This window comes from Phyllobates terribilis, unplaced genomic scaffold, assembly GCF_046119375.1.
Source record: "Phyllobates terribilis strain yellow unplaced genomic scaffold, ASM4611937v1 Scaffold_2__4_contigs__length_985480577, whole genome shotgun sequence".
In the NCBI taxonomy this organism is placed as follows: domain Eukaryota; kingdom Metazoa; phylum Chordata; class Amphibia; order Anura; family Dendrobatidae; genus Phyllobates; species Phyllobates terribilis.
Window position 1 is genome coordinate 390,854,112 of NW_027362762.1, and position 13,368 is coordinate 390,867,479.

General features: G+C 47.9%; 1 protein-coding gene across 5 annotated transcripts in view; it reads left to right on the forward strand.

Moving 5' to 3' along the window:
• Window positions 1-13,368, forward strand: part of AFF3 (ALF transcription elongation factor 3) — a 563,963-nt gene that overhangs the window by 92,425 nt on the left and 458,170 nt on the right. For 2 of the 5 annotated variants that reach the window (XM_073664860.1, XM_073664864.1), the window contains exon 2: window positions 9,209-9,257. The exons of the other annotated variants lie outside the window; for them this stretch is intronic. In XM_073664860.1, coding sequence (XP_073520961.1) covers window positions 9,209-9,257 — 49 coding nt within the window. The remainder of the gene's footprint in view (window positions 1-9,208; window positions 9,258-13,368) is intronic. 5 annotated transcript variants of the gene reach the window in all.

A 13,368-nucleotide genomic window follows, 5' to 3' on the forward strand; every position in this document is an offset into this window, starting at 1 on the left:
TCAGTAAGTTGTACCGAACACAGATATGTATTACACTGCATGTCTCCTCACAGTGGGAAATTCATCTCACATAAGAGACACTTGGGCTTCAGCATAAACATCACATCGGACACACTGGGGCTAGTGCATATACATCACACATAGGAGACACTGGGGCTGGTGCATATACATCACACATAAGAGACACTGGGGGCTGGTGCATATACATCACATAGTAGGAGACACTGCAACTGCTGCCTGAACAGGACAGGAGCGCAGCGGGCACTATGTCTGCAAAGAATGTCCTTCGTTGCACTCGCTGTCTGCGCATGCTCACAGTGTAAGTAAGTATTAAAGGGCTAGCAAAATGGTGCCGCCATCCCCACCTCTGTGGTTCCTGAGACTCTGCACAGGTGCCGGAGGAAATTACACTGTGGGCGATAAATGGCCTGCGGACCAAAGTTTCCGCACCCCTGGTATAAAACATCACAATTCTTTAAATCCTGCAGTTAAACTGATCATTCTCAGACCTTTGGTATCTTCCCCTTTAAAGTTCATTTAGTAGATGCCATGATGGCAAATTAATATAATTATTATACATTATACCAAATCAGTTGGTATCTTTGGATTCATTTTATGTAATCCTTAGAGTTCCCTCTTTAAATAGAAGGACATGGACCAAAGCAATATTTCCTGAGCACTAAGATGATACGCTATGGACCTACCCAAGTATAAATTCATATACAGTACAGACCAAAAGTTTGGATACACCTTCTCATTTAAAGATTTTTCTGTATTTTCATGACTATGAAAATTGTACATTCACACTGAAGGCATCAAAACTATGAATTAACACATGTGGAATTATATACTTAACAAAAAAGTGTGAAACAACTGAAAATATGTCTTATATTCTAGGTTCTTCAAAGAAGCCACCTTTTGCTTTGATGACTGCTGTGCACACTCTTGGCATTCTCTTGATGAGCTTCAAGAGGTAGTCACCGGAAATGGTTTTCACTTCACAGGTGTGCCCTGTCAGATTTAATAAGTGGGATTTCTTGCCTTATAAATGGGGTTGGGACCATCAGTTGTGTTGTGCAGAAGTCTGGTGGAGACACAGCTGATAGTCCTACTGAATAGACTGTTAGAATTTGTGTTATAGCAAGAAAAAAGCAGCTAAGTAAAGAAAAACGAGTGGCCATCATTACTTTAAGAAATGAAGGTCAGTCAGTCTGAAAAATTGGGAAAACTTTGAAAGTGTCCCCAAGTGCAGTTGCAAAAACCATCAAGCGCTACAAAGAAACTGGCTCACATGAGGACTGCCCCAGGAAAGGAAGACCAAGAGTCACCTCTGCTTCTGAGGATAAGTTTATCCGAGTCACCAGCCTCAGAAATCGTAGGTTAACAGCAGCTCAGATTAGAGACCAGGTCAATGCCACACAGAGTTCTAGCAGCAGACACATCTCTTCAACAACTGTTAAGAGGAGACTTTGTGCAGCAGGCCTTCATGGTAAAATAGCTGCTAGGAAACCACTGCTAAGGACAGGCAACAAGCAGAAGAGACTTGTTTTGGCTAAAGAACACAAGGAATGGACATTAGACCAGTGGAAATCTGTGCTTTGGTCTGATGAGTCCAAATTTGAGATCTTTGATTCCAACCACCGTGTCTTTGTGCGATGCAGAAAAGGTGAACAGATGGACTCTACATGCCTGGTTCCCACCGTGAAGCATGGAGGAGGAGGTGTGATGGTGTGGGGGTGCTTTGCTGGTGACACTGTTGGGGATTTATTCAAAATTGAAGGCATACTGAACCAGCATGGCTACCACAGCATCTTGCAGCGGCATGCTATTCCTTCCGCTTTGCGTTTAGTAGGACCATCATTTATTTTTCAACAGGGCAATGACCCCAAACACACCTCCAGGCTGTGTAAGGACTATTTGACCAAGAAGGAGAGTGATGGGGTGCTACGCCAGATGACCTGAACCCAATCGAGATGGTTTAGGGTGAGCTGGACCGCAGAGTGAAGGCAAAAGGGCCAACAAGTGCTAAGCATCTCTGGGAACTCCTTCAAGATTGTTGGAAGACGATTTCCGGTGACTACCTCTTGAAGCTCATCAAGAGAATGCCAAGAGTGTGCAAAGCAGTCATCAAAGCAAAAGGTGGCTACTTTGAGGAACCTAGAATATAAGACATATTTTCAGTTGTTTCACACTTTTTTGTTAAGTATATTATTCCACATGTGTTAATTCATAGTTTTGATGCCTTCAGTGTGAATGTACAATTTCCATAGTCAAGAAAATACAGAAAAATCTTTAAATGAGAAGGTGTGTCCAAACTTTTGGTCTGTACTGTATATATATTTTTTCCTTGATTCATGCTTTACTTTATACTTTATCCCGGCTATTGGTTTGGATTAATGTATTGCTTGTTCTTTGTAATGTTTCTGTCACATCTCTACCTAGAACTGTTCCAGCACCACTTCCCTGTGTTGCCAAGCGTTGGTGGTAGAGGAGACGTTATGGGCAATATCTCTAGGATGTAAAGATGCTGTCTAGCCAGGAATTAGAGTGGCTGAAACCTATGGTGCCATGTAGCCAGGCTATGGGTGTGTTTTCTGTCCAGCAGCACAGCAGGTATAATCAACTTCCTGCTGTGGCCAATGGGGCAGTACCACCCCTACTTAAACTCCCAGCATTGTGCTGATAGTTGCCAGAAATTGAGCTAAGTTACTTTAGGCATCTCTTTTGCTATTCCTGTGGATATCCTGTTACTGACCCAGCATTGTACTAACTTTGTTTTATCTGATTTCTCTCCTGATACTGGCATGTCTGGCTCAGCTCTTGACTAACCTCCTGGAATCTGACCCTAAATTCCCCTCTGACTTTGGTATTAGCTGCTGTTTCTGTATTTGTTTTTGTCCCTCCCTCTTGATATTGACCTGTCTTTGTTTGACAATCTTTGCTGCAGGCTTGCTTCTCTGCTCAGCAGCCACTCCGTGGACGCAACATGGAGTGCCACAGTATGTCTAGGTGTCTGTATAATGGTAAAAGGGTGAAGCTCCGGGTTCTTCTGCTGTTTAGACGGAGTAACTTGAGCCAAGTTTGTCCAAGTTAGCCTTTTTTGAAGTGATTACTTCTGACAGAATTTACAGTTTGCTTATTTACCTTAGGCAGGAAAACTTTATGCTGTGATGAAGGGAGCACATTTTAAATATTTGCATTTTCTCAAATCTAAAAAATAGAACTATACAATATACTATCTCAGTTTGAACCCAAAAAACTGTCATACATGTCATGGACCACATTTATTAGGTATTTTAGACACTAACTCAACAGTGTGGTTTGGTGGAAAAGGGTTAAAATTTGACAACACGTACCAAATTTTGGTACAAATTATCTGCATAAACAAAGCAAAGTGAAAAGGCCTAAAATTAAATAAAAGTTTCTAAAAATGTATTACATTTTAATTCATTGAGAGCCACTGTGACAAATTTAGCTTATGTTGAGACTATCTAGTCTAGGGATTGGCAATTAATTTTCCCGAGGGGCCACATGAGAGACCATGACTGTTGTGGACAGCCGAACCAAAAAGCTGAAATTAATTCTGCTCAATATTAACATATTAATTAAAATTCTGTCATGTTAATGTTAATTGTATCACTTAGGCTGTGTGTACATGTTGCAGATTTAGTGCAGATTTGCCATGCAGATTTGCTAGCAAAACCTGATGCATGCAAAGTGAATGAGAAACCTGAAGTGTCATGCACACAAGTATTTTTGACTTGCAGATTTGGTGTAGAAAATAATCTTCAGCATGTCAATTCTATGTGCTTTTTTGCCTGCGTTTTTCACCCATTGAATACACTGAAAAAATGCAGGCAAAAAAAAAACGTGGTAAAATCGCAGCAAAAACACAATGTTTTTGAGATTGCTTTTCCTGCCAAGAGATACAGAATTGGTGCAGAAATTTCAGCACATAAGATGCTCAACGTGTTGTGAGGCAGTGACTGGGATCGTATACGAGGAACGTTATGTATCCCCCAGAATGTGTACAGAGATCTATTAAACCCATTGGAGTGCATTGCAGTCACAGACACAGCTGCGGCTGCAATGCAGGAATGAAGGTGAGCATTGACCTGGTCAGGCTATCTGGCTAAGGCAGATTAAGTTTTTACTGGCTTTACAGGGCTTTCATTTCTTGGAGGAGGCTACAAGAAGGCAGTGGGGCGGCCTCCTCCCACAGGTCCTTTAAAAACCCTGCACTAAGGGTTAGTGGTGTTCAGTGTTGGGACCTGCTAGGAGCATAGTCGGAAAGCTCGGTGGGCCTGTGAGTAGCTGAACCCACGCCTGGGAAGGCTCTGCACCCGTCAGGCTCTGAGCGGCCCGGTGTGGCTGTTGCCCCCGGCAATCGTTGTTATGGACTTGTGTTAACCCGGCTGCGAATCGGAGGACTTTCTGTTTACCTGTGAGTTTTGCTGAATAAAAGCTGCTCATGTTGGACTTGCTTGGGTCACTGCCTCAGTTACTGCACGGTGTGAACAACGCCACCTTACAGCTTGGTGGAGAATGTGGACATTATGACTGAGGCATACCCTACCGGCAGCTGCATGACCACAATCCGGCCTGCCACTTTTCAGCCCAACCCCGTGGACAAAATGGAGGAGCTGTTAAGGCAATTGGTCCTCACGAAGCGGCAGCAGCAGGAGCAGTTCAAGCAGCAGGAGCAGCTCAAGCAGCAGAAGCACACCAATGAGCTGATCGTGCAGCAGCTCACAGCCCTGCCGGAGACGCCGACGGCACCAACTCCTTAACGTCGAGGCCCGGGACAAGGTTCGCTCAACGTTGAGGAAGATGGGACCGGAAGATGACGTTGAAGCCTTCCTTACCATCTATGAACGCACAGCAGAGCGGGAAAACCTACCAGCTGGCCAGTGGGCAGAAGTGGTGGCTCCGTTTTTGGTCAGCGATGCCCAGAAGGCCTACTTCGACCTCATTCAGGAGGACGCCCAGGACTACCAGAGGCTCAAAGGTGAGATCCTTGCCCGACTGGGGGTCAATACATACGTGAGGGCTCAGCACGTATTTTCATGGGCCTTTGTGGAGACCCGACCCGCCCGGTCTCAGGGTTATGACCTTCTGCAGCTGGTAAAGAGGTGGCTCAAGCCTGAGACTTTGACTCCAGCCCAGATGGTGGAGAGGGTGGTGGTCGACCGGCTTGTGAGGACTTTGCCGGCCGCTATCCAACATTGGGTGGGGCAAGGGGACCCCGGGACCTTCGACCAGGTGGTCAGTCTGGTCGAGCACTACTCGGCCACTCAGGACTTTATACGGGACTCTGCCCCCTCGCGGCTGTCACTCCGGACCCTGCCAAACCAGGAACCGGGAAAGGGGTCACGTCCCTCTGCTGAGGACAGTCAGCACCGTACCCGTGCTGAAGCGGAACCCCGGAGTGAGAGTGGCAGGAGACCAGTTTCCTCCCAAAAGGTCACAAGATCTAACAGTACCTCCGCCATTAGGTGCTGGCGGTGTCAGGGGCCAGGACATGTGGTTGCTAACTGCCCCCTGACTACAGAGCCCATGGACTGCGGGTATAACCGCCGGGTCTCACTGTACACCCGGACCGTCTGCTCTGCGAGTGCCGACCCCTCAGACAGTGAACCCCAACTGTGCCAGGTACTGGTTAATGGGTACCCTACGGAGGCCCTCTTAGACTCAGAGCCTAGTGACTTTGATACATGAGTCGCTGGTGGCAGGAGACAACCTCAGTGGACGGACTGTCGGGGTTGTGTGTATCCATGGGGACCTCTGAGAATACCCAACTGCGGAGGTAGTGTTGTGCACGCCATGTAGGGACACGAAACATGTGGTGGGGGTGGTAAAAACTCTTCCCTATGGGACTGTGTTGGGAAGAGACTTGCCTCTGTTCTGGACTCTGTGGAAAAACAAAAACTTCTTTTCCCCCAGTAAAATTTATTACGGGCGCTGTACCCGAAGAACCCGAGTCAGGGGTACCTACCGTAGGGGTGTCCAACCTAGGGACAGAGTATAACCCCGGTAGGTTTCCCCTAAAGCTGCTGGCAGGAGAGGTCGAGGAGACCCCATTGATCCCCGAGCTGGAAGTGTCCCGGGGCACGTTTGGGACAACTCAGCTACAGGATCCCACCCTAACTTGGGCATGGAAAAGGGTGTTAGAGGTAAATGGTGTAGCTCAACAGACGGGTTCAGATACTGTGATTCCATGCATGGTGGTCAATGGTGAGTTGCTCTATAGGGTAGACATAATCAGGGACGAGGTCGTGGAACAGTTAGTGGTACCTCAGTCGTATCGTTGGGCGGTTCTGGAGATGGCACACACACACCTGCTGGGTGGACACTTAGGGGTTAAAAAGACACAAGAGCATATCTTGCAGCGGTTCTTTTGGCCGGGGATTTACGCGGAGGTCCAAAAGTACTGGGAATCCTGCCCCGAATGTCAGCTGACCACACCCACCGCAAGCTTCCGTAGCCCATTGGTACCCCCGCCAGTGATAGAGGTACCTTTTGAACGGATTGCAATGGACTTGGTAGGGCCCATTGTAAAATCCGCTCGTGGCCACCAACATATACTTGTGGTCGTCGACTGTGCCACCCGGTACCTGAAGGCTATACCGCTATGCCACACCTCGGCAAAACTGATTGAACCGGAGCTGTTTGCCATGTTCTGTCGCCTTGGGCTACCTAAGGAGATCCTGATGGATCAAGGGACCCCTTTTATGTCCAAGGTGATGAGGGAACTGTGCAAACTGCTAAAAATAAAACAATTGCGTACCTCGGCGTACCACCCTCAAACCGACGGGCTAGTAGAACGGTTCAATAAAACCCTTAAGTCCATGTTAAAAAAAGTAGTTTCTAAGGACGGAAGGGATTGGGACATGTTACTACCCTATTTGATGCTTGATGTCCATGAGGTACCCCAGGCTTCCACAGGGTTCTCTCCCTTTGAGTTATTGTACGGCAGACACCCAAAGGGTCTGTTGGAAGTAGCCAAAGAGATGTGGGAACAAGAACCGACTCCACATAGGAGTATAATTGAACACGTGGCTAGTATGCAGGTCCGGATCGCGGCGGTCATGCCCATCGTGAAAGAACATCTGTTATATGCCCAGGCAGCGCAGAGGCGCACATATAATAAAATAGCCACGGTCAGGTCTTTTAACAAGGGCGATCGGGTGGTAGTATGTGTACCCTCAGCCAGGTGTGCGTCCGGGGGAGAGGTCAGGATAAGTGATGCTCTCACTAAACAGCAGCGACGGGAGGCTCGCTCGCTAGTGCAGCAGAATACCAACGTGTTCTCAGAGCTACTGGGTAGGACTGCGGTTCTCCAACATGACATTGTCACCGAACCTGGGGTAAGGGTACGAATGAGACCGTACTGGGTACCCGAAGCCCTGAGGCAAGCCATCATGGCTAAGGTAAAACAAATGCTCCAGTTAGGAGTCATCGAGGAATCATGGAGTGAATGGGCAAGCCCCATCGTATTGATCCCGAAAGCAGACAAATTGTTACGCTCCTGTAGCTAACGATTTCCGGAAATGAAATAAAGTGTCGAAGTTGGACCTTTGTCCAACGCCAAGGAGAGGAATGCGCGAGTCACCAGGTGGTTTCTGTCACTGCAAAATTTCAGTTTCTCTGTAGAACATTACGCTGGGAAGTCGCAGGCAAACGTGGATGCCCTGTTCCGGGCACCCTGTATGGTGACAAATGTTCAACCCCACAAGTTTGAACAGGGGGAGATATGTGAGGCAGTGACTGGGATCGTATACGAGGGACTTTATATATCCCTCAGAATGTGTACAGAGACCTATTAAACCCATTGGAGTGCACTGCAGTCACAGACAGACACACCTGCGCCTGCAATGCAGGAATGAAGGTGAGCATTGACCTGGTCAGGCTATCTGGCTAAGGCAAATTAAGTAAAACCCGGCAGGACCTTCATTTCTTGGGGGAGGCTACAGGAAGGCAGTGGGGCGGCCTCCTCCCTCCAACCTGGGTTTTCCAGTGGCTCTTGCCACAGGTCCTTTAAAAACCCTGCACTAACAGTTAGCGTTGTTCAGTGTTGGGACCTGCTAGGAGCATAGCAGGAAAGCTCGGTGGGCCTGTGAGTAGCTGAACCCATGCCTGGGAAGGCTCTGCACCCGTCAGGCTCTGAGCGGCCCGGCGCGGCCGTTGCCCCCGGCAACCGTTGTGATGAACTTGTGTTAACCGGGCTGCAAACCGGAGGACTTTCTGTTTATCTGTGAGTTTTGCTGAATAAAAGCTGCTTATGTTGGACTTGCTTGGGTCACTGCCTCAGTTACTGCACGGTGTGAACACCGCCGCCTTGCAGTATGCACATACCCTTAATATTGAGCAGAATTAAGTATGCTGACACCCCCTTATATACTGTATGAGCTGGCACACAGCCCTCTATATAACATATGAGCCCATACACAGCTTCTTACAGTGCTGCTCACCATTATTGGCACCTCTTCATTTTTTTCATAGACTACAATATCCTCAGAAATAAATGGAAATGTACCTAAGTTATATCCTTAGGATTTTTTAATTAGTGGTCCAAAGTAATAAACATTAAAAAAAATTGTTTTTCAACTTCCATGTTGCAGTTTCAAAGAAGAAACAGAATGAGCAGCATGTGCAGCAATAAAGGCACCCCTGATTAATACTTGGTTGCACACCCTTTGGCATTGCTGACAGCCTCCAAACGTTTCTTGCAGCCATCTATAAGCTTCTTGCACTTCTCAGCTGGAATTTTCTCCCACTCCTCCTTTGCAGTTTTTTCAAGTTCTTGAATGTTTGCAGGGTTCTTTTTGTCAATGGCAGATTTCATCTTACCCCAAAGATTTTCAATGGGATTGAGGTTAGGACTCATTGCTGGCCATTTTAAACAGTCCATTATTTCTTTTTCAACTATTCCTGTGTGCTTTGGGTCGTTGTCTTGCTGGAGGACCCATGATCTCTGACTCAAACCAAGTTTTCTTACACTGAGTAGGAAATGTCTTGATAATTCTCTGATTTCATGATTCCTGTGATACAGTCAAGGCCTCCTGTACCAGACGCAGCAAAGCAACCCCACAGCATTATGGATCCTCCACCATGTTTAACTGTTGTTAAAAGCTTCATTGCGCCGTCTGTAAACAAACTGTTGCTTTGCATTGCCAAAAAGCTCTATTTTTGTTTCATCTGTCCACAGAACATTTTGCCAGAAGGATTGTGGTCTGTCAAGGTACTCTTTGGCAAAGGTCAGTTGTTCCTTTTTATGTCTTTTCTTCAGCAATGGTTTCTTCCTTGGCCTTCGCTCATAAAGCTCTGCTTGGTTCAGTGTGCAACATATGGTACTTGTTGAAACCATGACCCCAGACTGTTCCACGTTGGCCTTTAGGTCTTTGGATGTTTAACGTGGTGTTTTTACTAGTGTTGAGCCACCCCCGTAGTGTTCGAGTTCGGTTCGGTTCGTCGAACACCCGTGTGTTCGCCGAACTGTTCGTCGAACTGTTCGTCGAACACCTTCGAACACCGTTAAAACCAATGGCAGGCAAACAAAAACACATAGAAACACATAGAAAACACCTTCAAAGGTGTCCAAAAGCTGACAAACTGCTCAGAAGACATAACTAACACATGGAAAAGTGACAAGTACATATAGTCATGCGAAAATAAAAGAGGTGGAGGAGTAAAAGGAGGGGGAGACACAGATATAGGCATGTCATGCCCTTCTAAAATCCAAAAAGTGAGAAGCCGACACGGCCAGTCCGCTCCTGCCCGTGCCACCTCCGTGTCGCCAGGTTTGTGCCAGAGCCGCGGTGAACCCTGACGGCGAGCCCCCCTCTCCCAATACTGGTGCCTGTCCGCTGGTGGGTCGAGCGAGCCCCCCTGTGGTGGAGGCAGCTCTAAGCTTTTTAATTTAAATTGTCTCTCTAATTTGAATGAATACACTTTAAATCCATTTACAAGGATCTATTGGAGGGCAAGTCTCATGCCAGCAGCCGCGGTAATTCCAGCTCCAGTAGCGTCCACTAAAGCTGCTGCAGTTAAAAAGCTTTTATAAGGATCGAGCTCGGCTGTCCACCGCAAGGCATCCTACTGCCAGTCCCAGCCCCTATGCCTTGGGGTGCCTCCTGATGCTCTTCACTAAGTATCCCATGGTCCCGAAGCATTTCCTTTGAAAAAATTAAGTGTCTAAACTACAGGTGGTGCAGCTTGCTTAACAGCCGGGATAATCCGCTCACTAGCAGACACTGCTACTAGGCACAAAGTATTTCCTGGGCTAGATGCAGTTAAAAATTTGTAATTAGATACTCTCGTTGGATGCTGAGAAAGCATTCCATAGAGTCTCCTGGCACGCCATATATGATTCTCTTAAAAAGCTTGGGGTAGGGGTCTAGGGGACCCTTTTATAGCCAAAATCACGGCCCTGTATCGCAATACGTCACCTAGGCTGAAGATAAATGGAACTGTAGCACCCTGAGGGCTCGGTTGCTACAGACGTATTGCACCTCACCCAGAGGTGTGATATCTCACTCTCAGGTAAGGATGGAGTGTGGATCAGGACCCGACACCTGCATGCATTACACCACATTGCCGTGGGGCAGGGCGACCAATATGCCCCTGAGATGGGCACGACAGTCCCTGTCCCTGGCTGGAGTGGGGGGAGGGAACACTGAGGAAGGGGAACCCTGTAGTGCAGGAGCAGGGAGGAAGCAGTTCCTGGGTGCATTGAGAAGGGAGTATAAAAGGTGGGCACCATCTTAGTTCAGTGCAGAGAAGTCTGAGCAGAAGTGGCAGGGAGCAGGGGCTCTGCATGAGCTCTGCTCCGGAGGCGGGCCTAGTAACAGAGACCCAGGCCTGGAAGAGGGAGAAGGAAGGAAGAGGAGCGGAGAAGGCTCCAGGAACGAGGAATGAAGGGATCCCAGGGGTGCGGACGGGCGAGTCGCCACCGCACGCCCGAATCCACCTGCGTGGAGGGGTCAGGCCAAAGGGGGAGACCGGTCCCCGAACTAGTGGAGGCAGGAAACGACCCTCAGCTAGAAACCGGAGGCTCTGACATTTTATGTGGCGCAGCCCCTCGCTACACCCGCTAGGAAGGCACCACATAGGGTCAGGGAAACTGGCGCCAAGTTTACCAAGAGGAGGCCCGAGGCAGCCGGACAGAAGTGTTGGTAAGAAAGGCCAGACAAAGGACACACAAAGGGGGTCCTGTGAAGTGCTCCAAAGTTATCTGGGAGTTGTCTGAGCCCCTCACCTGGTGAGCACAGTACGACGTGGGCAGCCGTTACCTGCAGACGTGGTCTGGATAATAAGAACTGTGAGTAAAGGCCCTGAACTGCATCACTGACTCCGTGTCGTTACTGCTGCTGCCCTGCACCATCACCCCCATCCTCCGCATACACTGCCCTGAGGCTATACTCCTCCCGTGGGGAGTTATGCTACGCTCTGCTGCACCCACAACACCAGCCTCAGTGGTCTGCCCTGTAGCGGCGGTTCACTCTGACCGCAATCCACGGGTGGCGTAGTCGGACATTTAAACATGAAAACCACATAAATAGTTCCGCCACTGGTTTGACCGCCCTGAGCCACGGAACCGGGTCGCCGCCACGAAGACTACAACCACCAGCATCCACCAAAAAGGGTCCAGCTCCGGGTGTCCCAAGGCCCAGGGGGTGCGTCAGAACATTTTCATCACCTTTCACAATCACCAATGGGACAAGGCAGTGATGTCCTCTGTCCCCTCTCTTATACATCCTAGTGACGGAGCACCTGCTCTCATCAATTCGCCATAACCCCAATATTAGGTGGATTGAGGTGGGAGGCACCGAGTACAAGTGCTCTCTATTTGCTGATGATGTCCTAGTATATATCACTCAATCACATATATCCATCCATGCTGTTATGGCTGAAATAGATCACTTTGTTACATGGTAAAATTTTAAAATCAATGCAGCGAAGTCTGAGGCCCTCGATGTCTCCCTCCCCAAATCCATATAGGATTCCATCCAGTCCAACTTTCCCTTTGCCTGGCCCTCACAGGGTATCAAATACTTAGGAATTCCTATTCATAGAGACCTCTCCCATCTATGTTATCTTAATTTTGGGCCCTTTATTGAACAACTCCATACAGACCACGGTTGGCAAGTTAGAACTGTAAGATTCACTACGTGAACCACTGGTGTTTTGTGGAAAAGCACATGTACACTGCGTTCCAAATTATTATACAAAAAGTGTTTAGGAGTGATAAGGGAAGAATTTGTTTGTTTGTCAGTTAAACTCATTGATGGTGATGTGTGTCAGGGCTCTTTATATCACTGTAAGCAATTTCAGACACCTGTGCTAATTAGTTTGGCAGGTGTGTCCAATGAAAGGCAAGACTACTTAAGAAGGCTCTCTCACATTATTAAGCAGCCTACATTTTCTGCCAAAATGGGAAAGAAAAAGGATGTGTCGGCTGCTGAGAAGCAACAAATTGTGGAGTGTTTAGGTCAAGGCATGACTACAATCAACATTGTGCGATGATCAGGATGAAGTGTCTTGGCAATCAAGAAGTATGTAGCTGATTCACAGTACACACGTGTGCGTGCTGATAAGGGCAAATTGAGGACTCTTTCCTACAGGCAATTACGTCAGGTTGAAAGAGCAGCGGCAAAAAAGCCTTGTCATAGCAGCAGACAAGTTTTTGAAGCTGCTTGTGCCTCCAACGTCCCCCGAACAACAAGATGCAGGGTCCTTCAGAGGTTTGCAGCTGTGCATGCGCCATCCTGTCGACCTCCTCTATCCACTTCACACAAGCAGAAACGGCTCCAGTGGGCCAAACATTACATGAAGACTGATTTCAAAACTGTTTTGTTCACGGATGAGTGCCGTGCAGCGCTCGATGGTCCAGATGGATGGAGTGGAGGATGGCTGGTTGATGGACACCCCACGCAAACACGGCTACAGCGCCAACAAGGAGGAGGTGGAGTAATGTTTTGGGCTGGAATCATGGGGAGAGAGATTGTCGGCCCCTTTAGGATCCCTGAAGGCGCTAAAGATGAACTCCATAATGTATGTGGATTTTCTCAAACAGCACTTCCTGCCATGGTTCAAGAAGAAGAACCGTGTATTTCACAGCAAGATCATTTTTCTGCATGATAATGCACCATCTCATGCTGCACATAAAACATCTGCATCTCTGGCTGATATGGGCATAAAAGGGGACAAACTTATGGTGTGACCCCCATGCTCCCCTGACCTCTACCCCATTCAGAACCTTTGGAGCATCATTAAAAGGAGTGTCTATGATGGCGGGAGGCAGTTCACATCTAAGCAACAGCTCTGGGAGGGTATTCTGTCCTCATGCAAAACAATTGAAGCAGAAAC